Below are 26,389 nucleotides of genomic sequence, written 5' to 3' on the forward strand. Positions count from 1 at the left end.
TTTGTCCTGTGCAGAGTGGCTGTATGAGCAGGCTGAGTTAAAAATATCAACCACGACGTAAGTAAAATATATCCTTGGGTGATTCCGAAGAGGTCAGAGACTAGAAAATAGAGAAAAAGAACAGAAGAAAATAAAACAAAAGGACCACTAAAGTGAAAGACAAATTTTAAAACAAAGTATTAGAAATAAAAAGCCAAAGACTGAAAACAAAGACCAAGATAAAAGAAAAAAAAAGTAAAGAAAAGAGAAAAAAAGGCAGGGGATGATGTGGTGAGTAAGTGGTAGTGGAGAGAGAATGTGGTCTATCTGAGGGGTCATAGAGGGTGATCCTCTTGGTTCTGAGTGTAATAAGTTCTGTATGTTAGCAGATTTTCAGTCCTAAATTTATGTAAACCAGCTATACTTATAGAATGCCCCACCATTGACCACCAAAACATAAACAAGATAAAAGAGGGGGGGCAGAATGAGAAGGAAAAGAGAATATAATCTCACAGAATGAACCAACATGGTGTTCCACTTGGTTCTGCATGTATTTTGGTTGTGTGTTAGAAGGTACTAGATTCCACCATTGTAAAACAAAACGAGGTAGAAAAAAACAAAAGACAAAAAACAAATACCCATATCTTCTATATCTCCCAAAATTAAACTGAATACATTGAAGGGAATCCAGAAGTGAAAAATATATCTAAAACATGTAATTTAAAAAATATGAAATGAAAAAGGAAAATACTTAAAAATGAAGATTGGTAAAATATTGTAGTTAAGGTAGGAAAAGAGAAAAAATACTGGAAATTTTTAGTCTGATTTAAAAACCAGTGTAATGGAAAGAGAAAAAAAGAAAATACAACAAAAAAAGGGACCTCTAGTTCTATATACTATTTTCCCTCAGTCCTGGAGCTTTCCAGTGCTGCTTGTCCAGTAAACTTGCTCTTCTCTTCTTCCAGCAGTTCTTTTGGGGGAGGATCTGCTGTGCTGATTCTCAGGTGTGTGTACCTGGGCAGAGATGCTCCGCCCCCTGCCAGGTGCTGGGCTCAGGGAAATGTTTACCTGTGAGGCCTTTGTTCTCTGGTGGTCCAGCCCCTCTCAGGCACAAGGTGAAATGAGGAACAACAACAATGGCCACAGCCAGATCTCCAGCTCTAGAGTCGAGCTCCACAGCTAACGAGTAACTAACCACAGCTCCCAGTCCTCACTGGCCTAGATGCTCCAGGGGCTGGAACAGGTGTGCTGATCTGCACAGCTGGGGGGCACCCAGTGGCAGGAGAGTCCTCACTGTCCTGTGCCCTCCCCGCTTCCACCTGATATGGGGGGAATGGAGCATCACTGGCTTTGTCCACTTGGGGCCCCTGGTGTCCAGGGCCTGGTGCCGCTGGACCCACGCTCCCAGGGACCGCCTCTCCCGAAGGGAACAGAGTGGATTACAGCCACCTCCATCTGTTACCGGGCTCTATTTTAAAGGCTGCCCCAGAGCCGCCCACCTAACCAACTGGCTTCTCCCCAATGCCCTGAGGCCTGTGGCACTCCAGCCTTTTACTGAGATAGGACCACGGTTTGCCGTGAGCTTTCCTCAGGGTGCCCCTTCTCTTACAGTGACTCTGGGAATCTTGAGGCTTCAATGCCCCTCCTGCCATTCTGCCCTATTTCCCTGCTGAGCTCTTTTCTGTCAGGAAGAACTCAGGTGCAGATTTTTAAAGTTCCTGCTTCTCCAGGGCTGGGCTCATGCCCCAGAGGCTTCGCAGATCTGCTTTAGCCCTGCTAGTCATGGTTCTCCTCCCCCACCTTTTTCTTTTTTACTTTTCTTGCCTTCCTACCTTGTTCGAAGTGAAAACTTTTCTCTCTGTAGCTGTTCCAGGTGCTCTCTCTCTAAATCTCAGGTCGAATTCCCAAGCATTCAGGATACTTTGAAAGTTATCTAGGTACATCTGTGGGACCAATGAGTTGAGGACCCCTACTCTTCCCTCATCTTGCCCCTCTCCAATATGTTTGCATTTAAAAACCCTTATGAGGGACACCTGGGTGGCTCAGTGATTGAGTGTCTGCCTTTGGCTCAGGGTGTGATCCCAGTTTGGGGATGAGTCCCACATCGGGCTCCCTGCATGGAGCCTGCTTCTCCCCTCTGCCTGTTTCTGCCTCTTTCTCTCTGTGTGTCTCTTATGAATAAATGGGTGAAATCTTAAAAAAAAACAAAAAAAACCCCTTATGACTCTATGGTAAACTGTTGTCTTGTCCTTTTGAGTATGCCCCTCTTGCCCACCCCGCCCTCCTTTACAGGTCTTCTTACTAATGACAATCTTTATAAAGTACAGTTCTAATCATATTATTCCCTTAGGATAAAATTTTTTATTGTTTCTATCTGCATAGCTTTCTGAATCCAGAATAGACTTATTGTGTTGGCTTTTAAAACCTCCTACTAGGGATCCCTGGGTGGCGCAGCGGTTTAGCGCCTGCCTTTGGCCCAGGGCGCGATCCTGGAGACCCGGGATCGAGTCCCACGTCGGGCTCCCAGTGCATGGAGCCTGCTTCTCCCTCTGCCTGTGGCCTGTGTCTCTGCCTCTCTCTCTCTCTCTCTCTCTCTCTCTCTCTCTGTGACTATCATAAAAAAAAAAACCTCCTACTAAATGGTCTCCTATAGAGTTGACTCTTCCAGGCTTGTTATGATGAGTGCTAACTTGCCTACATACTATATTATACTGTAGTATAAAGAGCTTAGAGTTAGAGTAGTTTAGGAAAGACAAATCCTCATCATCCAAACCCAAATTTTAGCATTTCTTTAGAATTTGGGAGGCTTTCAGAGTTCAACTGGGAACTATTTATTGAAAATGGATTAGTGTCTCTCATTTGGGAACCTGGGTAATGCAGTACGGTGAAATAAGCTATTCTCTACAATTTTATTGAACTTGATCTCAGTAGCAGCCACCTCTTGCTTTTAAAGAGAAGAAATTAGGTAGGAGATTGGAAAGTGGATGTTTGTTCAAGTCATTTTGGCACAAAAATAGTGTCTGGAGGTTGAAATGCATCACCATTTGATGTCATTTTGTTTGAATTCATTACGTGCATAATTGCATTTTGGGGGCCTTTCTGGGTATACTTTTCTATCCATTTTTAGACGTGAATTTTGTATGAAGTTTAGAGAACTATAAGCAACTTGGGCATCGTTGTCTTAAACATTGGGATATTAGCATATTGGGATTAGATAACTGTGGAACTGAGGAAACTGCCATTTTGGTTTCTTGAAGGCTCTCTTTTGTTTTGAATTTCTAAGAAATTCTAAGAGATACAGTTTTAGGGATGAGCATATTATTATGACAACTGTTCATGGACTATAGGTGTTTGTTCTATTGATGGGACATGTATTCGAAGGACTGAGAGGCTTCTGAAAAGAAATAGAGGAAAAATAGGTACCAAGATTGAGAAAAAATTTAAATTTAAATAAGATTTTTCTTGAACCTTTGGAGTAGGGATTATTTTTTCCCCTATTTTTAGAAATCATAGTATAATACACATAAAACTTAACCATATTAACGATTTTTAAGTGTACAGCTGAATGGTATTAAATATTTTCGTAATGTTGTACAACTATCACCATTATCTCCATAACTCTTTTATTTTTTATTTTTATTTTTTTTTTAATTTTTATTTATTTATGATAGTCACACATAGAAAGAGGGGCAGAGACACAGGCAGAGGGAGAAGCAGGCTCCATGCACCGGGAGCCTGACGTGGGATTCGATCCCGGGTCTCCAGGATCGCGCCCTGGGCCAAAGGCAGGCGCCAAACCGCTGTGCCACCCAGGGATCCCTCCATAACTCTTTTAATCTTGTAAAACTAAAACTTTATTCCAATTAAATACTAACTCCCCATTTCTTCATCCCCTCAGCTCCTGACAACCACCATCCTAGTACTGACTCTATTTTAACTACCCTGAGTACCTCATGTGAATGGAATCATCATACAGTATTTGTCTTTTTGTTCCTGGCTTATTTCACTTAGCATAATGTGCTCCCTTTTTCAGGCTGAATTTACTCCTTTTTTTAAGGCTGGATAATATGCCATTGTATGTGTATATCCCACTTTGCTTATCCAAGTATTTGTTTATGGACATTTGATTTGCTTCCACATTTTAGCTATTGTGAATAATGCTGCTATGAATTTGACTGTTACAAATACCCCTTCGAGACCCTGCTTTCACTTCTTTTGGGTATATACTCAGATGTGGAATTGCTGGGTTATATGTCACTGTATTTTTTATTTTGTGTGAAACCATCATGCTGTTTTCCACAGTGGCTGTACTGTTTTGCATTCCTACCAGCAGCTCACAAGGGTTTCAGTTTCTTCACATCCTCACCAACACTTGTTGTTTTTGCATATTTGATAGTCACTGTCCCAATGGATTGAAAATGGTTTATCTCCTTGTGGTTTTAGTTTGCTTTTCCCTAATTATTAGTCATGTTGAAGACCTTTTAATATGCATAGTGGCCATGCCATTCATAAGTCTTTGGAGGTAGCGTCTGTTTACCCCTCTTTACCCCTCTACTCGCCTTGACCCCCTCTTTTTTTCTTTTGTAAGAAAGGATTTATTAACAGGATTTACAAACAGGAGCATGTCTTGGGCACCTGCAGGTTTAGTAGGTCTCTGAAATCCTACCTCTTATAAAACCTGTTTTTGTAGCTCTTGAGGCTGGGAGTACAGTCATATCTCCAGAGCAGATCATGGATGTTATGCCCCAAGGGTATACTTGAGGATGTGGTTAAACAGAAAGAATGTGCGGGGCTCTGCTCAGGAAGGCTTCAGGTCACAGAGTGATAATCATGGCAGATTTGTCCCAAGATTGCATTAGCCTGGTTCATGTGCTCCGTCTCTCAAATCCAACTCTTACAATCTCAGGAGCCCACCTGTTTTGCAGTATTCTCTGAGCTATCAGAGAGGGGCTCTTTACAGTAGTTTTTTGCCAGCCGATGTTCAAGTTGAAATCATAAACCACAGTAGCAGTATAGAGAACAGAAAAAGAAATGTAAAAAAGGTAGCAAACTACTTACCTAACACGAATCTCATGTAAACCATCTGCATAAATCTGTGTTCATTGCAGAAAAAGATTTTCTTCCCCAGAATAAGACAGGAGCACAGGAGACAGAAGTGGGTCTTGGGTGACCGCAGAACAAGTAGATTTCCATTGTAGTGCCCATTTTTAAAATCAGGTTGTCTGTTTTATTTTTTTGAGTTTTAGGAGTTCTCCATATATTCTGGATGTTAATCCCGTGTCAGATACTTGATTTATAAATATATTCTCTCATTCTCTGGGTTGCCTTTTTACTCTGACTAATGTCTTTTGATGCCCCAAATTTTTAAAATTTCATGATGTCCATTTTGTATATTTTTTCTTTTGTTGTCTGTGGCTTTGATATCATATCTGAGAAATCATTACTAAATTCAGTGTCATGAAGCTTTTGCCCTGTGTTTTCTTTTAAGAGCTTTATGGTTTTATGTCCTACCTCTAGGTCTTTGATCCATTTTGAGTTAATTTTAGTGTGTGGATTTAGGTAAGGGTCCAACTTCATTCTTTTGCATGTGGATGTCCAGTTTTCCCAGTGTTATTTAATGAAAAGACTGTTCTTTCGCCACCGAATGATCTTGGCACCCTTGTCAAAAATCATTTGACCAAATATGTAACAATTTATTTTTGGGTTTTCTGTTCCATTGGTCTGTATGTCTGTGTTTATGTACCACACTGCTTTGATTCCTGTAGCTTTACAGTAAGTTTTGGGATCAGGAAGGATGAGCTTTTTTTGTTCTTTTTTAAGATTGTTTTGGGTATTTGGGTTCCTTTGAGATTTCATACGAACTTTTGGATGGTATTTTCTGTTTGTGTAAAACACATCGTTAGGATTTTGATAAGGATTGCATTGGATTTGTACCTTGCTTTGGGTAGTATTGACATTTTAATTATATTAAGTCTTCTATGAATGTGGGATGTATTTTAATTTCTTGGTGTCTTCCTTAATTTCTTTATGCAGTGTTTTTGAAGTTTTTATTGTATGGAAATTTCACCCTCTTGGTTAGATTAACTCTTAAGTATTATGTTCTTTTTGATGCTATTGTAAATGGAATTTCTTTTGGTAATTTCTTTTCATACTGTTTATTGTCAGTATATAAAAATGTAGCTGATTATTGTTTTGGACTTTATATCCTGCCCATTTACTGAATTTATTTATTAACCCTAAAAGGGTAGGTTTTGTTTTGTTTTGTTTTTTTGTTTTTGTTTTTTTTTTTGGTTGAGTCTTTAGACTTTTCCATATATAAGATCATATTATCTTCACACAGATCATTTTATTTCTTCCTTCCAATTTGCATGCCTTTTGTTTCTTTTTCTTGCTTAATTGCTCTGGCTAAGAACTGCCTGTACTATATTAAACAGAAGTGGTAAAAGCAGACCTCCTTGCCTTGTTCTTGCTCTAAGAGGAAAACTTTCACTCTTTTACCATTTAGTATGATGTTTGCTGTGAATTTTTCACATATGTCTCTTATTGTATTGAGGTAATTTGCTTCCATTCCTAGTCTGTTGAGTGTTTTATCATGTTTTTATCATGTCAGATGCTTTTTTGCTTCAATTGAGATGATTGTTTTATCTCTTTATTTGTTGATATGGTATATTATATTGATCAGGTTTTTTAAATTTTTTAAATTTTAAATTTTTTTTTTTTGCATTTTGAACCTTCTTTGGCTTCCAGAAATAAATCTCATTTGGTCATGATCTTTTAATATGCTGCTGAATTCTGTGTGCTAGTATTTTGTTGAGAATTTTTACATGAATTTTAATAAATGTTACTAATCTGTAGTTTTATTTTCTTGTGTCTTTGTTTGGCTTTGGTATCAGGGTAATGCAGGCCTCATAGCATGAATGAGGAAGTATTTGTTTCTTTCATTATTTGGAAAAGTTTGAGAAGGATTGGTATTAGTTCTTTAAATGTTTGGTAGAATTTACCAGTGAGGCCATCAACTTCAGGGATTTTCTTTGTTGGGAGATTTTTATTACTGATTTAATCTCTTTACTAGTTACCAGTTTATTCATACATTCTATTCCTTTATGATTTAGTCTTGTTAGGTTTTATGTTTATAGGAAGTTGTTCACTTCATCTGAGTTATCCAACTGTTGGTAAACTACTGGACTGCTTTTAGTCGTTTGAATCTTCTTTTTTTCTTAGCCCATCCTGCTTGCAGTCAGCTTATCATTTTTGTTGATTGTTTCAAAGAACTGACGTTTTAGGTTTGTTTGTTTGTTTATTTATATTTTTAAAAAGATTTTATTTATTTACTCATGAGAGACAGAGAGAGAAAGGCCTCTGACACAGTCGGAGAAGCAGGCTCCATGCAGGGAGTCCGATGTGGGACTTGATCCCAGGACCCCAGGATCACACCTTGAGCCAAAGGCAGACACACCCAACCGCTGAGCCACCCAGGTGCCCCCAGTTTTAGTTTAGTAAACAATTAATGCTAACCGTTTTTTTTTTTTTTTTTTAATTCATGAGAGACAGAGTGTTAACCTGTTTTGCTTAGAGAAAATACTTTGTGTGATGTCCATCTTTTTAAACTTCTGAGACATGATTTGTGTGGTCTGATGTGGTGTCTCTTGAAAAATGCCTAGAATAGGAATTCTTAACCTAGGGTTCCTAGACCTGTGTTTGTGAATCATCTGAAGATATTGAAATTATTTTGTTCATTTATATTTTGAGGAGAGGATCCATGACTTTCATCAAATTCTTAAAGATGATTATGACCCGAAAAGGATGTATCACAGATTCTTGATTAACCTCTGTTCTACTTACACCCTGGATGAGAAACATGAATGAGAAAGGATCATAGAGAGGTGATGATACAGACTTGGGAATTTAACTTCCTCTCAGAAAAGTTATAAAGGGCTATCCTACCCAGACATCTCAGGAAAGGCTTCGTCAGCTAGTCTCCTGTCAGGATGATGAGGCCCATTATAAATGCGACTGCTTTTTGGGATGCCGGGGTGGCAGAGTCAGTTAAGCATCTGACTCTTGGATTCAGCTCAGGTCATAATCTCACGGTTGTGGGATCCAGCCCTGCATTGGGATCTGCACTCAGGGTGGAGTCTGCTTAAGATTCTTTCTCCCTCTCCCTCTGATGCCCCCACTCCCCATGCCCCCATAAATAAATCTTAAAAAAAAAAACAATCCTTCTGGTTTTGTCTTTTCTGTTGCTTTTACCAGGTCTCATTCTGTGGTGCCAGTAGTTTGGTCACAATTTTCTTTTCTTTTCTTTTTTTCTTTTTCTTTTTTTTCTTTTTCTTTTCTTTTCCCTTCCCTTCCCTTCCCTTCCCTTCCCTTCCCTTCCCTTCCCTTCCCTTCCCTTCCCTTCCCTTCCCTTCCCTTCCCTTCCCTTCCCTTCCCTTCTTTCTTCCAATATTTTATTTATTTATTCATGAGAGACACAGAGAGAAACAGAGACTCAGAGAGAAACAGAGACATATGCAAAGAGAGAAGCAGGCTTCTTGCAGGGAGCCCGATGTAGGATTTGATCCCAGGACTCCAGGATCACGCCCTGGGCTAAAGCCAGAGGCCCAACTGCCGAGCCACTCACGTGTCCCAAAATCAAAGTTTAAAAAAAATTATTTAAAGATTTTCTTTTAGAAAGGAGTATCTATGTTATTCCTGCTATGGATATTATCTTAGGTTATTTATATTTTTCATCGAGGGATTCTGTTTTTTAAATTTTTTTTCAATTATTTTCCACTGTTTTTTTGAAATCGTAGAAATTTACCAAGATAATGAGTGCAGCACAGAACATAGATCTTCTTGGTGTCCAGATCACAAGATGTACAGCAAAGGTTATAATTCTGTTATTCCTCAGGATTATAAAAAAGAATTTGAGATTTGATTGCTGAGTCTGTTTATGTCTTTGAAATAAATTTTGCTCTTCCATGCATGGTGACTCAGTGGAGGTTAAAATTTTAGAAATACATCATGGTATTTTTCTCTTAGGATGTGAGATGCATATAACAAATAAATGGCATGAGGGAAAAAAGTGTTTTCTTCTTTTCAGGTTCAGGAATAGCATTTAGGAGTTTCCCATTAGTTATATTGGTAATATTTATGGCAGGAGAGGTAACTTTGGGCTGTAGGATTGTAGAAGAGTTTTTGCATGTGGTATTTGTACTGTCCTTTGCAGGGAAGGTAGTAGATCTCATGGGATAGCAGTTAGTTCAATGTTTCTGCAAAGCTAAAAAAAGTCACCAGACCTTATTCTACCTTTGTGTTTGTAAATAATGACTTTGGTATAGATGAGGGCTAAGGACCTACAGCCTGAATGTAAGCTTTTAGTTTGTCATGGGGAAAATATTCTGGCAAAGAAATGCCATAAACAGATGTTTAGGTAACCATGCAGGCATCAGTGGGGAATTTGAATATGTTATTTTGAGCTTTGTAACAAAATATTTTTTAGCATCTTTGTTTATTTATTCTTAGCTGCAGTAGGTCTCTGAGTTTTCTTAGTGGGAAGTACCATAAGACAAAAGTGTGTACTTGGGCCAATTTGCAAATGGGTTGAGATAAAAATTAGCCACTGTAGTAAAATATTTGTATCATTACCTAGGCAACTGCAAATTTTATTTATCCATTTTAACTTAAAGATTAAATTATAGGAGAATGATTTCCATTTGCAGATTTTCACTTCTAGGTTTTCATTCATTGAATATGTTTTGTATTTTTTTTTTAAACCAAACTGCTTATAATGAAAATTAAGGGGAGGTATTTGAAAGAGAAGAATGATTGAAGGTTAAAGATGACTGTGAATGATAATATTAGTTTTGAAAGTGGTTTACTTCCCATTTTCCTTTCAGGTGATTTCCCTTTTGAACTATTTATTCCATTAGTAGCTTTTAAAAAATTAGTTCTTAAGTTCTTATAAGTTCTTAAAAATAATGCTTTTAAAATTTTGGTTCGTTAAAGCTCTCTCTTAGAAGATTCCCTTTATCACCGACTTCGTGTGATGCATGTTTCCATCCCTTCATCACTACAGGGGTACACCACTGTGCTCATTTCTGTAGCTGAATTGGAGGGCTGTGTTGATGTCCTGGGCCCAAGGGCCTGTGCACTAGTATTGGGTGTCAGGAGGACAAAGACATGGCGCCAACCATCCTGCTCTATGCGCCAGTAACTAGAATTACAAACCAATCGAATCCGTTGCAGCCAATTGGTAAACTAATTGGTAATTTTAGCTGTATATCTATATGTAGTTATCTGAATGCTTATAACATTACTTTCAGAGGCACTTTTGTTCTGTTTCATCCTGTTTAACAAAATGGCCTTCATAGCTGTAGGGAGAAAGATGTGCATCAGTGACTAAGAGGCTGCTCCAGCTGCTTGTCTTGTTTGTATTCCCCTTGTTTATAAAACAAGACTCGGATTACAGCTGCATGGTACCACTCTGATCATTTCTGATAACATTGTGCTAAACATTCCTTAATATAGGTTAAGCCACCAAATGTTCTTTCACTGTGCCAACTAGTATCAGAAGTTATAGTTGCTTATATTCTTGCCTGTAGAGGGTTTTTCCTCTTTCTCTTTTTGTCTTTTTTTTTTTTTTTTTTTTTAAGCAAAAAGGGAAGGCAAAAAAAATTGAAATAAATTATTCTGGATTGTATCTTTCTGTGTGCCTAATGTAGGTGATTTAGGTTGAATTTAATTGAATTTGAATTATATTTGTAGAATTGAGTAATAAGCCAAGTACATTTAAAAATTTTTCCTCTTCCTGATTGTAGAAAACTTTTATTACCAGTGATTTGGCACTAAGGATTACCTTTGAAAGGAAATAAACAATATTTCTTTGTTCAGAAAAATATTTTAAGTTAGAATATAACTTTTGTGACTAAAGTGAAGTTGGTACTATATTTCATTTGTGTCTAATTTGGCATACATTTATTATTAGTTTTGGGTCTGATTTCCAAAGTATATCTATATTTTAAAAAATATTTATGAATTAATGTTTTTGAGATTTTGAGTTCCACTGATAGTAGGTCAGTAAGACTTAATTATGGAAAAGTAATATATATTTATAATCCAAATGGTCATTTTTGTAGTTGGTTGGTATTTTTTGATGATCATTTTGGGAGTATGGAAAGTTGCTTTTTATAGTAAAATGAGACTGATATGTCTCTATAATAAGGTGAGAATAGTGTGAGACTAATAAAGTGAATACACTTTAAAGTTCTTTGTCTTATACATTTAAATGACAACTGTAGCCAATTAACCACTATCTACACACACATTTACACTTGGGATCAGTTCTTTCTGGGCAATGGAGTGGATCTCAGTGGTCTATGCTTTTACAATCTTTTCTTATATTAGTTTTCATTGCCGTTAATATGCAACACTAATTAGTGCCAAGAAAAAAATCTTTGCCAGATGTGTAGAATGTAGTGTCACAGTAATATAACATAGATTACCTAAAGAAGAAAATTAGATTTCCCTGCCAAGATCAGGAACAAACCACTGATGTCTATTTTGAGATTTGTTTATTTATTTTAGAGAAAGAGCAGTATCATGAGGTGGGGAGGGGTAGAGGCGCCCCTGTGACAAGGGTGCCAAGACCATTTAATGAAGAAAGAATAGTCTTTTCAACAGATGGTGCTGGGATCAACTTGATAGTCACAAGAATGAATTTGGATCCCTTCCTCACACCACATACAAAAAAATAACAAAATAATGGTTAAAGACCTAAATGTAAATGCTAAAACTATTAAATTCTTTAAAGGAAACATAGGTGTAAGTCTTTGTGACCTTGGGCTTGACGATAGTTTTTTAGATATGATACTCAAAACTTAAATAATCAAAGAAAAAATAGAAAATTGAACTTCATTAATATTAAAAGCTTATGTGTGTTTATAAGGCACTATCAAGTGACAAGAAACCCCACAGAATGAGAGAAAATATTTTCAAGCCATGTATCTTTTTTTTTTTTAAGATTTTATTTATTTATTCATGAGAGATACAGAGAGAGAGGTGGAGGCACAGGCAGAGAGAAGCAGTCTCCTCGCAGAGAGCCTGACATAGGACTTGATCCTGGGACCAGGATCACACCCTGAGCCAAAGGCAGATGCTCAGCCGCTGGCTGAGCCACCCATGCATCCCTTGAGCCATGTATCTTATAACAGTCTAATATCCAGAATATATAAAGAACTCTTGCAGCTCAAAAATATAAAGAACAAATAACCTAGGATAAATATGAGCTTGGGTGGCTCAGTTGGTTACGTGTCTGACTCTTGATTTCAGCTCAGGTTATGATCTCAGGGTTGTGAGTTCAGGCCCTGCATCAGGCTCTGCTCTGGTCTGGGAGCCTACTTAAAAAGAGTCTCTCTCACCTTATCCCATCACTCTCTCTTAGAAAAATGGGGGGGGGGGCAAATGATTTGAATACATCTTTCTTCAGAGAAGGTATGCTATGTCCAATACGTACATGAAAATATGCTCATCAATTCTTGTCATCAGGGAAATGCAGATAAAACAGTAATACCACTTTCACACTCATTAGGATGACTAGACTCAACAAATTAGAAAATAGCAAGTGTTCCTGAGGATGTGAATAATTTAAACCTTCATATAGACATATCTTGGACATCCTTCAGTTCTAAACCACCGCAATAAAGCAAATATCACAATAAAGTGAGTCAAATGAATTTTTTGGTTTCCCAGTTCATATAAAAGTTATATTTATACTATACTGTAGTCTAAGTGCAGGAGCATCATGTTTAAGTAAACAATGTGTTTGCCTTAAATAAAAATACTTTATTGCTAAGAATTGCTAACAATCATCTGAGGTTTCTTTTTTTTTTTTTTAAGATTTGTTTATTTATGATAGACATAGAGAGAGAGAGAGAGAGAGAGAGAGAGGTAGAGACACAGGCAGAAGGAGAAGCAGGCTCCATGCCGGGAGCCCGACACGGGGCTCAATCCTGGGACTCCAGGATCGCGCCCTGGGCCAAAGGCAAACCGCTGAGCCACCCGGGGATCCCCCATCTGAGGTTTCAATGAAATATTAGAAGAATTACCAAAATGTAGCACAGAGACATGAAGTGAGCAAACACTGTTAAGATGATACAGATAGACTTGTTCAATGCAGGATTGCCACAGACCTTCAATTTGTAAAAAACGTGGCATCTCCTAACTGCAATAAAACAAAGCACAATCAAATGAGATGTGCCTATATATTGCTAGTCAGAATGTAAAATGGTGTAACTTTTGTTGAAAAAGTTTTGGTAGTTTACGTTAAATTTAGAGTTACTATATGACTTAGTAAATCCACAACTTAGTAAATCCCAAGAGAATTAGAAACATATGTTCATAGAGAAACTTGTACATGAGTGTTCATAGCAGCGTTATTCATAATGGGGGGAAAAGTGGAAAACAGGCCAAATATCCATCAACTGATAAATGAATAAAAACTGTGTTTACTTATGAAGTTATTTAGTCATAAAAACTAGTGAAGTATAGATATATACTATTAGGTGAATGAACTTTGAAAACATTAAGTAAAAAATTCCAGCCACAAGAGGCCGTATTCTATATGATTCTGTTTATTTCAAATGTCCAGAACTGGCTAATCTGTAGAGACAAAGTAGATTAGTGGTTTCCAAGGGTTGGAGAGAGAGGAAGGTGGGGAGTGACTATTAATGGGCCTGGGTCTCTTTTTGGGATAATGCCAACGTTCTGGAATTAGAAAGTTACACAATGCTGAGTATGTACTAAAAGTGACCAACCAGATTGTACAATTTTAAATGATAAGTTTTATGGTGTGTGAATATCTTAACAAAAGAAACTGAAAAAGAATGCCAGTATTATGCAAACTTTTGCAGAACATAGAAAAAGAGAGAACTTTTTTCAGGATAACCTTGATAACCAAAGCTTTTATGAGAAAAGAAAATATAGACCACTCAGGAGTACAGATATCCAAATACTGATATATTAAATCTGGTGATTCAGATATCAGGCAATACATTACAGTAAGTTAAGTTCATTCTAGTACTGCAATGCTTATATGATAAAGATGAAAAAATCATATGATTGTCCTAATAGATGTAGGAAAAATATTTCATGAAATTTAGGACCTATTCATGATAAAACTAGCAAACTGAGAATAAAAGGGAACATTGTTACTGATATAAACTTCCAGGGCTCCGGAATCTCTGGGTGGCTCAGTGGTTTAGCGCCTGCCTTTGGCCCAGGGCGTGATCCTGGAGTCCCGGGATTGAGTCCCACATCAGGCTCCTTGCATGGAGCCTGCTTCTCCCTCTGCCTCTCTCTCTGTGTCTTTCATGAATAAATAAATAAAATCTTTAAAAAACGCCCCCCCCCAAAAAAAACCCCGAAACCTTCTAGGGTTTTTTGGGTGGCTCAGTTGATTAGGTGTCTGCCTTCTGCTTGGGTCATGATCAGGCTCCCAGCTTTGCTGGAGGAGAGGGTGGTTTCCTTTTCCCTCTCCCTCTGGCTCTCCTCCTACTGGGGCTCTCTCTTTGTCTCTCAAATGAATAAATAAAAAATCTTAAAAAAAAAAAAAAAGGAATCTTCCAAAAGACCTATGTAACATCATACTTAATGGTGAAATGTTGAGAACTTTTCTTCTGAAATTGGAAATGAGACAAAGTCTTTATTTGTATTCAACATTGTACTGATGATGCTAGCCAACACAGGAAACTATGAAAAATATATAAAGTATATAAGGCTTGGAAAGGAAGAAAGAAAAATGTCATTATTGACGGATGACATATTTACATTTTATATTTAGAAAATCTAGAAGAATCTAAAGAGAAATTATTAGATAATTGAATTAGTTAAAATTGCTGAATATAAGTTCAAAATATAAAATCAACAGTAACAGAAAATGAAAAATAAATTTTAAAGCAAGTATCATTTATTCTTAGGGCTAAAGCTAATAAAAAATGTGCAAAAAAAAGTACAAAACCTCTACGCAGGAAACTCATACATTTTGAAAGACGTTGAATAAAATACAAGTACATACAGGTTTATATACATTTCTTTCTAGGATAGAAAAGACAATATTTTTAAAATGTCAGTTTTCCTTTAGTTGATCTATAGAATCAATGCAATTGCAAATAAAATTCCAAGTTTTCCTCCTGGGAAATGACAAACTGATTCTAAATTTTTACGGAAATGTGAAGAGCTAGCATTAGCCTAAGCCACCCTGCAGTCAAAGATATGGTTGGAAGATTTACTCTACTGGGTAGTACATATAATGTATTATTGTGTTCAGAGGTAGATGTCAGTGACTCATCAGTCTTATGTAAAACCCAGTGCTCATTACATCACATGCCCTCCTTGATATCCATCACCTACCTACCTACCCCATCCCTTCACTCCCCTCCTTTGCAGTGGCCCTCAATTTGTTTCCTACGATTAAGAGTTGGGAGAGGCAATCTTAAGCAGGCTCCACACCCAGCGCCAAGCCTGATACGGGCTTGGCCTCACAACTCTGAGATCATGACCTGAGCTGAAATCAAGAGTTTGTCATTTAACTGACTGAGCCACCCAAGCGCCCCTTGAGTTTTATTTTAGAGCTACAGCAGTGTAAGTTAGTTTGATATTGGTACAAGAATAAACAGACCAATATAACAGAGGAGAAACTCCAGAAAAAGACCTATGCTCTAAAAGAGAATGTTGGGGAATATCTTCTTGACCTGTGGAGGAAAATAATTGCTTAAAAAGGACCCAAATAGTCTCAGTTTTAGATAAAAGAGTCAGAAGCTAGACTACCTTGAAATTAGGAATTTATGTTCATCAGAAGATTCTATTCCATTAGGAGAGTGAAAAGGCAAGTATATGTGTGCAACACATATAACCAAAAAAAAAGGGCTCATATCCAAAAGATGTAAGGAACCCCTTCCTATCAAAAAGAAAAAGGCAAGAGTGTTTAATAGGCACTTGGGCTCGAGTCTTGAATTAGGTACTTCACAAAATGAGGATGGCTAATAAGCATATGAAAAAGGGCTGAAAAATCATAGTAATTTTAGAAAAGTATATTAAAAACGAAGCCATTACAAAACCATCAACCAGGGATCCCTGGGTGGCGCAGCGGTTTGGCGCCTGCCTTTGGCCCAGGGCGCGATCCTGGAGACCCGGGATTGAATCCCACATCGGGCTCCCGGTGCATGGAGCCTGCTTCTCCCTCTGCCTGTGTCTCTGCCTCTCTCTCTCTCTCTCTCTCTCTCTGTGACTATCATAAATAAATAAAAATTAAAAAAAAAATTTAAAAAAAAACCATCAACCAGAATGGCTCAGATTAAAAATAAAACCCCAAATGGACAATACCAAGTGTAGTTTTGAGGGAGTGGAGCAAGGAGAACTCATATACACTGCTGGTGGGGAGGGCAACTATTTCAGAAAACAGTTTGGTATTATATATTAGAGTAGAACATATGCTCATCCTGTGACTCAGAATGCCATTCTTGGGCTTATTCTCAACAGAAATGCATACATACATGCAGAGGACATGTACATAAATAACAGCATATAATTTGAAAATCATCTCAATGTTCTTGAACTGTAGATTGAATAAATATGCTTTCAATAAAATACTCTTCAGTAGTGACCTTAGAGAATGACAGTAAATGAATTGCAGGTTCATTCTGCAATATGGATGAAACCTAGTAAACAAAAGAACAAAAAGTCACAAAATAATAAATACCTTGATTTCATTTACATGAATTTCAAAGTCAGGTAATATTAATCTATCAGAAGTCAAAGCAGTGGTTGCCTTGGAGCAAGATTAGAGTAGTGATTAGGAGGCAGTGCCAGGTACCTTTTGGAAATTAGCATTTTTCTGGGTGGTTTGATGCATGGGTTTTTGCTTTGGAATAATTAATCTGTACATTTGTTTAATGCGTTTTACTTTTTATCAAACTTAATAATAAAAGGTTAAAAGAATGGTCATTTGAGGGGGATCTTGAGAAGGCTTATCAGTACCATCTCTTGACCTCTAAACTCTCAGCTTTACTAACTTCTTCCTGCACAGTGAGAGTAAAAATAAAACAAGATACATACAAAAAACTAATAGTTCAGTAGGTTTTGTTGCTTTCTCAATGAGGCGTATAATGTAAAAATTATTAATTCCCAAGTCCTTGAGTCTAAAGTTTGTTCTTAAAACTTTTCTCAGAATGGAATTTAATGATTGTTGTTTGTTTTAATTAGGAGGTGCTAATGATGCTGGATAACTATGTAAGAGATTTCAAAGCATTGATTGACTGGATTCAACTTCAGGAAAAGCTAGAGAAGACAGATGCTCAAAGCAGGTAATGAACTCTGGTCTTTATAGCAGCCAGCACTTTGAAAAGCAGCAATTGAAACTGACGATGAACTTGACCTAAGTTTAACTTGGAACTTGTACAGATCTGCAAGTTGGGATCTGTATTTCTCATTCAGTTCAGTTACAAATACTAGTGCAGGACACTTTTATCTAGCACAGAGATTTAATTGCTGAATAGGATATTATTTACTACTCTCATGACTTTGTAGTCTAAGGGTGGGATAAAATAGAACTTATCACACAAAAAAATATTGCAGGTGTTAGAGTAGGACAGGATCATCTTCTTTTGTATAGGATAGTTCAGGAAAGATTTCATGGAAGATGTAGAAGAGACGTTTAAAGATGTGATGGATTTAAACAAGTGGTTGGCCTTTTAGATGAAGATAATAAGTTAAGACAGCTATTGAAGTACAGAGCATGTGTGAAGGGAAAATAAGTTAGGGAAAGGGATAGTGTTTTTTCTTAAGGTAGTAGGCAATGAGAAAAATAGATGATTTTTGATTGGGGAGTAATGCGAGATCAAAGTTATTTTAGAAACATTTTTTTTTGTTTCAAGTTTTTATTTAAATTTATTTAGTTAACATATAGTGTAGTGTTAGTTTCAGGAGTAGACTTTATTATTTATTTTATTTTATTTAAAGATTTTATTTATTGGACAGAGACAGAGCACACAAGTATGGGGGAGTAGCAGGCAGAGGGAGCGGAGAAGCAGGCCCCCTGTGGAGCAGGGAGCCCTTTGCAGGGCTTGATCCCAGGACCCTGGGATCATGACCTGAGCGAAGGTAGATACTTAACCAATTCAGCCACCCAGGTGCCCCTTCAGGAGTAGAATTTAGTGATTCATCACTTACATAGAATACCCAGTGCTCATCACAAGTGCCCTCCTTAATACTTATCATTCATTTAACCCATCCCCCTACCTAGCTTCCCTCTAGCAACCCTCAGTTTGTTCTCTATAGTTTATAGAGTCTGTTTTATGGTTTGCCTCTTCCCCCGGCCCCCCCCCCCCCCCCCCCCCCCCCCCGCCATGTTCATTTGTTTCAAGAATCCTTCGTTTGAAATCACTGCACAATATCTGAGCCTATGCACAAGCTCTAGGACTGTTGTGGAGAAGGAAACAGACACAGCCCCTGTCCTGATGAGGTATATAGTGCATTTATGGGAAAAATTGATGTTCAGTAATTATCAGTGTACAAAGTGTCATCAAAATACAGTCATCCTAAAATACTTTGGGGATATAAAAAGCATCATTAACCAACCAATTTGCTGAATCCAGGAAGGCTTCCCCAAGGAGGTCATATTTAAATGAGACAGAAATATCAAGTAGGAGTTGGCATGACAGAGAATAAAAGAGTAACCTCATGTAGGGGCAGTAGTATATGTGATAACCTGGAAGTAGAAGAGAGTACAGTATAGTCAAGGAATTTAGAGTTTAATGGGACTGGAATGGAGAGAACAAGGGGAAAAGTAGCATGAGGTAAGGCTAGAGAAGTCGGCTGGGACTAGAATATGTAGGGCTCTGTGGATATTGTAAAAACTTTAGACTTTATTTTGAGCCATAAAAGATTTTTAAGTAAGGAAGTTACATATCAAATTTATGATTTTAAAAGATCTTCCTGGCTGTAATGTGGGAAGATAAGGTGCAGCAATATAGTTTATAGATTATGGCTACTCAGACTGGAGTAGTAGCAACAAGGAGAGTTGAGAGATATTCCAGAGATAGGTGATCAACTAGACTTAGTGTTACTTCGGTTATGTGCAAAAGGCAGAGGAACAATTTATTATTCAGTTAAGCTTATAAGTGAAACCTGAGCCTTTGTGGACTAGGCCAAGTCACATGAAGCTATAATCATACTTTTGACTCAGAGAAAACAGGCCTATATTGCCTCTTTCCCTTGGATTTAATTGTAGTTAAATTTCTGTAAATGGAATCGTCCAGTACAGAACATGTTTTTTGTCCCTATGTGTATCAGCCCCATGGGGAACCAGGAGAGTGAAAGAATCTCAAGAGACAAATCTAGGAAGGCTTGATACCCAGAAAACCGAATCCAGGAAAATCATACGTTGATCCTTTTAACATTTTTGTTTCTCATAATGAAAAAAAATGTTTTTAATTCCAGTGTAATTAACACACAGTGTTATATCAGTTTCAGGTGTGCAATATAGTGATTCAGCAATTATATACATTACTCCATGCTCATCATAATAGTATACCTTATTCCCCTTCACCTATTTCACCTCTTCACTCCCCCCTCATAGCCATCTGTTTCCTTTGTTTTGTTTCGTCTCTTCTTATTTTATTTTATTTTATTTTATTTTATTTATTTTATTTTATTTTATTTTATTTTATTTTATTTATTTTATTTTAATTTTATTATTTTATTTTATTTTATTTTATTTTATTTTATTTATTTTAATTTTATATTTTTTGTCTCTTCTTCTTTTAGTGTCAGAGGTAGGATTTAGTGATTCATTAGTTGCATATAATACCCGGTGCTCATTACTTTGGATGTCCTTGACCTTATATAGTTTATATCCTTAGAGAAATATTTTTTCTTTTTCTTTCTTTTTTTTTTTTTTTTAAATTTCTTTTTTAATTTATTTATGATAGTCACAGAGAGAGAAAGGGAGAGAGGCAGAGACACAGGTAGAGGGAGAAGCAGGCTCCATGCACCGAGAGCCCGACGTGGGACTCGATCCCGGGTCTCCAGGATCGCGCCCTGGGCCAAAGGCAGGCGCCAAACCGCTGCGCCACCCAGGGATCCCTATTTTTTCTTTTTCTATTTAAATTTAACTTGATTGAGTTTGTTTCTTATATCCAAAAGGGTCTGTAACTACCAATACAGAAAAAGCTAGATTTTTTTTTTTTTTTTTTTTGCTTGCTTATAAATTCCAATCAGGTAGTGATGGGTGTGTTGAGAATTGTATTAAGAAAGATTCTGAGGCCAAGTCCAAAGTTAAGTCTGTCCTAGTACCATGGTTCAGAAATATACCTGAGACATCTCTGTTTATCTTAACCAGTTATCAGCTTATTATCTACTCTTTGCTTCTTGAGACAGCTCCCTAGATCTAGAAGGCAACCTTAAATTCCCTGTAGGTGGCATTATTCATCTTACATTCCTCAACTCATGCATCAAAATTCATTTGAGGGGTGTCTGGGTGCCCCAGTCCATTAAGTGCCTTCAGCTCAGGTAATGATCCCAGGGGCCTGGAATTGAGCCTTGTGTTGGGCTCCCTGCTCTGCAAGGAGTCTGCTTCTCCGTTTGGCCCTACCCTGCTTGTGCTCCCTCCCTCTCTCCCTCAAATAAATAAATAAAATCTTTAAAAAATTTTTCATTTGAGGGCAGTCCCCATGGCTTAGCAGTTTAGCACCACCTTCAGCCCAGGGCATGATCCTGGAGACCCGAGATTGAGTCCCACGTCGGGCTTCCTGCATGGAGCCTGCTTCTCCCTCTGCCTGTGTCTCTGCCTCTCTCTCTCTCTCAAATAAATAAATAAAATCTTTAAAAAATTTTTCATTTGAGGGCAGTCCCCATGGCTTAGCAGTTTAGCACCACCTTCAGCCCAGGGCATGATCCTGGAGACCCGAGATTGAGTCCCACGTCGGGCTTCCTGCATGGAGCCTGCTTCTCCCTCTGCCTGTGTCTCTGCCTCTCTCTCTCTCTCTCTCTCAAATAAATAAATAAAATCTTAAAAAAAGAGTTTCATTTGAGATTCACATGTAAAAACTGCAATTGTACATTAGATAAAGATGTAGATAAATACTTATATATTTTTATTATGGGTAAGTGCTTTACAAGACAAAGGCAGAAACCACAAAGGAAAAGCATTAATAGGCTTGATTTCATAGGAATAAAATATGCCTTTCTATATAAAAAAATTAAAATTTAAAGTTATGTCATCTATGCTAAGGATATGTAGCCATTATAGTAATAATAATAGTAGTAGTAAATGATTTCAAATCAATTAGAAAATGTTGCAAAAGATACCAACACACAAATCCCAAAGAAGAAATTTATTTTTTATTTTATACATTTTTAAAAATTTTATTTTTTATTTTTTTTTTTATTGGAGTTCAATTTGCCAACATGTAGTATAACACCCAGTGCTCATCCCGTCAAGTGCCCCCCTCAGTGCCCATCACCCAGTTACCCCAACCCCCCGCCCACCTCCCCTTCCACTACCCCTTGTTCGTTTCTCAGAGTTAGGAGTCTCTCGTATTCTGTCATCCTCACTGATATTTTCACTCATTTTCTCTCCTTTCCCCTTTATTCCCTTTCACTATTTTTTATATTCCCCAAATGAATGAGACCATATAATATTTGTCCTTCTCTGATTGACTTACTTCACTCAGCATAATACCCTCCAGTTCCGTCCACGTTGAAGCAAATGGTGGGTATTTGTCGTTTCTAAAGGCTGAGGAATATTCCATTGTATATACGTAGACCACAACTTCTTTATCCATTCATCTTTTGATGGACGTCGAGGCTCCTTCCACAGTTTGGCTATTGTGGACATTGTTGCTATAAACATCAAGGTGCAGGTGTCCTGGCGTTTTACTGCATCTGTACCTTTGGGGTAAATTTTAAAAGATTTATTTGTTTGAGAAAGAGGGTGTGTACAAGCAGGAGGAGGGGCAGAAGGAGAGGGAGAGAAGCAGGCACTACAGAAGGCATGGAGCCCGACTCGGAGTTCAGTCTCAGTACCCTGAGATTATGACTTGAGCTGAAATCAAGAGTTGGACACTGAACCCATGGAACCACTCAGGCACCCCCCCCCCCCCCCAAAAGAAGACATTTAAATGGCTGGTAAAAAAAGTTCAGCCTCACTAGTAATGATAATAAAAATATATAATTTTAAAAACAAACATAATTTGCTAATCAATTAAAAGATACTGTTATCAAAATTTCTGTATGAAAAAGAACTCGTGACTTGAGATATTCTCTCCACCCTCCTCCCCCTCTGTGCCCCCCCCCCCCATTTGTGCTCTTCCCCTACTCCTAAATAAATAAATAAATAAATAAATATTTTTTAAAAAGAAAAGCATTCCTAACAAGACTGAAATTCTAGCATAGGAGTCAGCAAACTTTTCCTGTAAAGTGCCAGGTAGTAATTATTTTAGACTTTGCAACCAGTGCCATATTTTTCACAAGCCATTAAAATTTTTAAAACAAGATCATCACTGTTGGCAAGTTTGAAGGTAAATGGGCACTTTTCATTTGGTAGAACTATAATTTGTCACAAGCTTTCTGAAAGGTGATTTGATAATAAATTGTCAAAAGCTTTAGACTTTATTTGGATAATCTTTTATCTGACTGAATTTTCTAACAAGAAATGTCACTTTGTTTTTAGAGAGAGAGAGAGTTTGAGGAGGGGCAGAGAAGAGGGGGAGAGAGAATCTCAAGCAGGCTCCATGCTGAGCTGAGATCATGACCCAAGCCAAAATCAATGTTGAATGCTTAATTGAACCATGTGGGTGCCCCAACAAATACCACTTCTAAATGTGAGGAAAAAAATCACAGCCACTGATTGAATGGAGAGTAATAGGGAGGGAGATTCTGAGGGAGTTATGGAGGGTCACCTGAGGCCATTAGGCATAGAGAAAATGCTGCTTGAGAAAAACATTTTGAGCATCCTGTCAAGGTTCTGGGGCCAATGAAGGAGAACTAGGCTTTCCCAGCAAAGAACAAGGAAATGTTTATACTCCCACTCTCATGTAGAGGAAAGGAGACTTCAGATTTTCCTGTGTGTTCTTCATTTAACTCTCACAACTGTTTTTCTTCTTGATCTCTCTTCTACACACTTGGTTTTCCAGGACGGCACAGGTTGAGTTGTAGAAGTAGCCTGAATTAGTACCGTTGTCTTTTTAATATGTTTTTAGGTGGAGGCTTTTAAAATATAAGCATGATATGTCATGTCTTTGTAAACTCGTGGCCTTTTTAGATAAGTAGGGTTATGTTGCTGTGCTGTGGATGAAAAATCCCAGACCATGCATCATCTATGTAGCTTCCTGGGTAATATGGTAACTTTCTGGTGAACAGTGCTCTAGGGAAAAATTGTGACCTGATTATGTTTTCACCCACTAGCAACCAAAAGAAAAGATTAGGTTTTTCTTTTTTTTCTCTGTTGATTTAATCTGTCATATGTCTTGAATTGACAGACCAACTTCTTTGGCTTGGGAGGTGAAGAAGATGTCTCCGGGACGTCATGTGATTCCAAGTCCATCGACAGATAGAATAAGTGTAACATCAAATGCTCGAAGAAGCTTAAATTTTGGGTGAGATGAATGCAAAAAAGCCTGCTAAGGCTTGCATTACAGTAAATTATTTTCTGTGGATAATAAAACTGATATACTAGTATAAAAAAAAAACTTGTATATGTTTGTGTATGAATTCAAAATTATTTGATTAAAAAGTTAAAAGAAATCCAGGACAGTAAAGTTTAACTTTTAGGAAATGTAATATCAACTATAATTAGGATCCAAAAATTAAAACCCATAAACATATTCATACTAAATGATTCGTAACATGAACTGACAATTTCTTTTACAACAAAAGATCTAAATATATATCATAAACTGTATTACTGTCATGAAAATTTTATCTTTATGCATTGTAATCCCATCAGTGCAGTTTTATAATTATTCTTAATGCAGTTATATTTTAAATCAGATAGAAAAAAGTTATAAACAAAAAATACATTTAGAAATTATTTTGTATTACCTATGTAGTTATTTTTATTAGTGGTCCTTATATCTTCATGTGGATTCAAGTTATTGTTTAGTGTCCTCTCGTTTTGGCCTGAAGGACTCCCTTTAGAATCTTGTTGGGCAGGTCTGCTACTGACAGTTTTTCTCAGTTTTTGTTTTTCTGAGAATATATTAATTTGTCCTTCAGTTTTGAAGGATAACTTTGTAGTAGATAGAATTCTTGGTTGAAAGTCTTTTTCTTTCCAACTTTGAATATGTCCTCTCACCTCCTTCTTTATGTTTTAAATTTTTAATTTTTTTTAAAGATTTATTTTTTGAGAGAGAGCGAGGGAGGGAGAGAACGGTGGGAAGGGCAGAGTGAGAATCCCAAGCAGACTCTGTGCTGAGCACAGAGTCAGACTTGGGGCTTGATCTCATGACTGAGATCATGACCTGAGCTGAAACCAAGAGTTGGATACTTGACTGACTGCACCATCCAGGCTTCCTTCTGACTTAATGGTTTCTCTCTCTCTCTCTTTTTTTTTTTTTTTTTTGACTTAATGGTTTCTGATGATAAAGCATTTGTCACTCTTGCTAGGGATCCATTTTGAAATGCCTCACTTATCTCTTGCTGCTTTCATGATTTTCTCTTTGTCTTTGGGTAGTTTGTGATGTATCTAGGTGTCGACTTCTGAGTATATTCTATTTTTGAAGTTCATTGGACTTTTTGGATGTATAGATGATTGTTTTTCATCAAATATGGGAAGTTTTTGTCCATTTCTGCAGATATCCTTTTTGCACCTTTCTCTTTCCTGGGAATCCCACTTTACCTATGTTGGTACTTGTGACAGTATTCCACAGGTCTTTGAGACTCTATTCATTATTATGCATTCTTTTTTCATCCTGTTTCTCAGATAATCTTAATTGTCCTCTTTTCAAGGTTGCCTATTCTTTATTTTGCTGGCTCAAATCTGCTGTTGAGTCTCTCTGGTGAATTTTTCATTGCAGTTACTATATTTTTCAACTCCAGAATATCTTTGTAGTACTTTTTTATTTACTTTCTCTTTATTGATACTATAGTTGGTGAAGCATTTTTTTTGCATACTTTAGTTTTTTAGACACAATTTTCTTTTGTTCTTCAGTATTCTTTGAAGATAATTATAGTACCTGATTTAAAGTCTATTAAGCCCAGTGTCTTGGTTTCCTTGAGGACAGTTTCAATTACTCTTTTTTTAGGTGTGTATGAATGGATCATACCATCCTCTTTATTTGTATGTCTTGTGAGTTTTTTTTATTGTAACTGGATATTTTATTTTATTTTTATTTATTTATTTTAAAAAAGATTTTATTTATTTATTCATGAGAGACAGAGAGAGAGAGGGAGAGAGAGGCAGAGACACAGGCAGAGGGAGAAGCCGGCTCCATGCAGGGAGCCTAATGTGGAACTTGATCCTGGGTCTCCAGGATTAGGCCCTGGGCTGAAGGCGGCTCTAAACTGCTGAGCCACCTGGGCTGCCTCCGTAATTGGATATTTTAAATAATGGTGGCAGCTTTGGAGATCAGATTGCTACCTCTTTAGGATTTGTTGTTGTGGCTGTTTGGTGGCAGTGATACTGGTACTGTTTGTTCAAGAACTCTCTTGAACTAGTTTTCTGAAGTCTGTTTTCTTTGTCATGTGTAGTTACTAAAGTTTCTGCTTGATTTGACAGAGGTGTCTTAAATATCTTGAATTAACAAATGTCCTAGATCTTGTCTGGTTCTGTGTATGTGTTGTACTTACCTTCAGTGCTCTGGCATTCACTTCCTGCTTCCTCAGAGCCTCAGGCTTAATCACAAGTGAGATGTTAGGGCATTCTCAGAACTTTCCAGAGCATGCACAGAACTCTGTACATAAATGTGGCCTTCTTGATTTCCAGGCACATGTAGGAGCTTTTCAAAGCCTCCTGTGCCATTCCACTCTCCAGATTTTCTTTCAAGTTTTTGGTCAGCCCCTTGTGTGCCCTAAATGTTATTACCACCTCTGATAATGTTAAACAGTCATCACTGTTGTTTTCCTGAAAATGTCCCTGGGGAAATTTGTTTTTAAGACAAAGTTTTGTTTGGACTCTTAATTCTTTAGAGTAAGTGTTAACATTGGATGTGTAATAGGAGGGGTGGTAAGTAGTTTGGTCAATTCTCTTTCCTGTGTTAAAACCTAACCTTTCTTAACTGCTTTTTATCCCCTCCCTGACATGCCATAGTCATTTTCATCTCGTTACTGAACCCTGCAGCTACTTGTATTATTATTACATTTGCAGTGTATTACAACCTTTTTTAATGTTTCTTTTTTTGTACTTATACTCTGATCTTTAATGCAGTATCTTTGT

At 37.3% G+C, this 26,389-nt stretch overlaps 1 protein-coding gene across 13 annotated transcripts in view; it reads left to right on the top strand.

The window, feature by feature from the left end:
• SCAPER (S-phase cyclin A associated protein in the ER) overlaps window positions 1-26,389 on the top strand; it is a 435,057-nt gene that overhangs the window by 50,731 nt on the left and 357,937 nt on the right. For all 13 annotated transcript variants that reach the window (XM_035708613.2, XM_025472080.3, XM_035708615.2 and 10 more), the window contains 2 exons: window positions 17,221-17,321; window positions 23,496-23,612. In XM_035708613.2, the coding sequence (XP_035564506.1) occupies window positions 17,221-17,321; window positions 23,496-23,612 (218 nt within the window). The remainder of the gene's footprint in view (window positions 1-17,220; window positions 17,322-23,495; window positions 23,613-26,389) is intronic.

Source organism: Canis lupus, chromosome 30 (genome assembly GCF_003254725.2).
Source record: "Canis lupus dingo isolate Sandy chromosome 30, ASM325472v2, whole genome shotgun sequence".
Taxonomy (NCBI): Eukaryota; Metazoa; Chordata; class Mammalia; order Carnivora; family Canidae; genus Canis; species Canis lupus.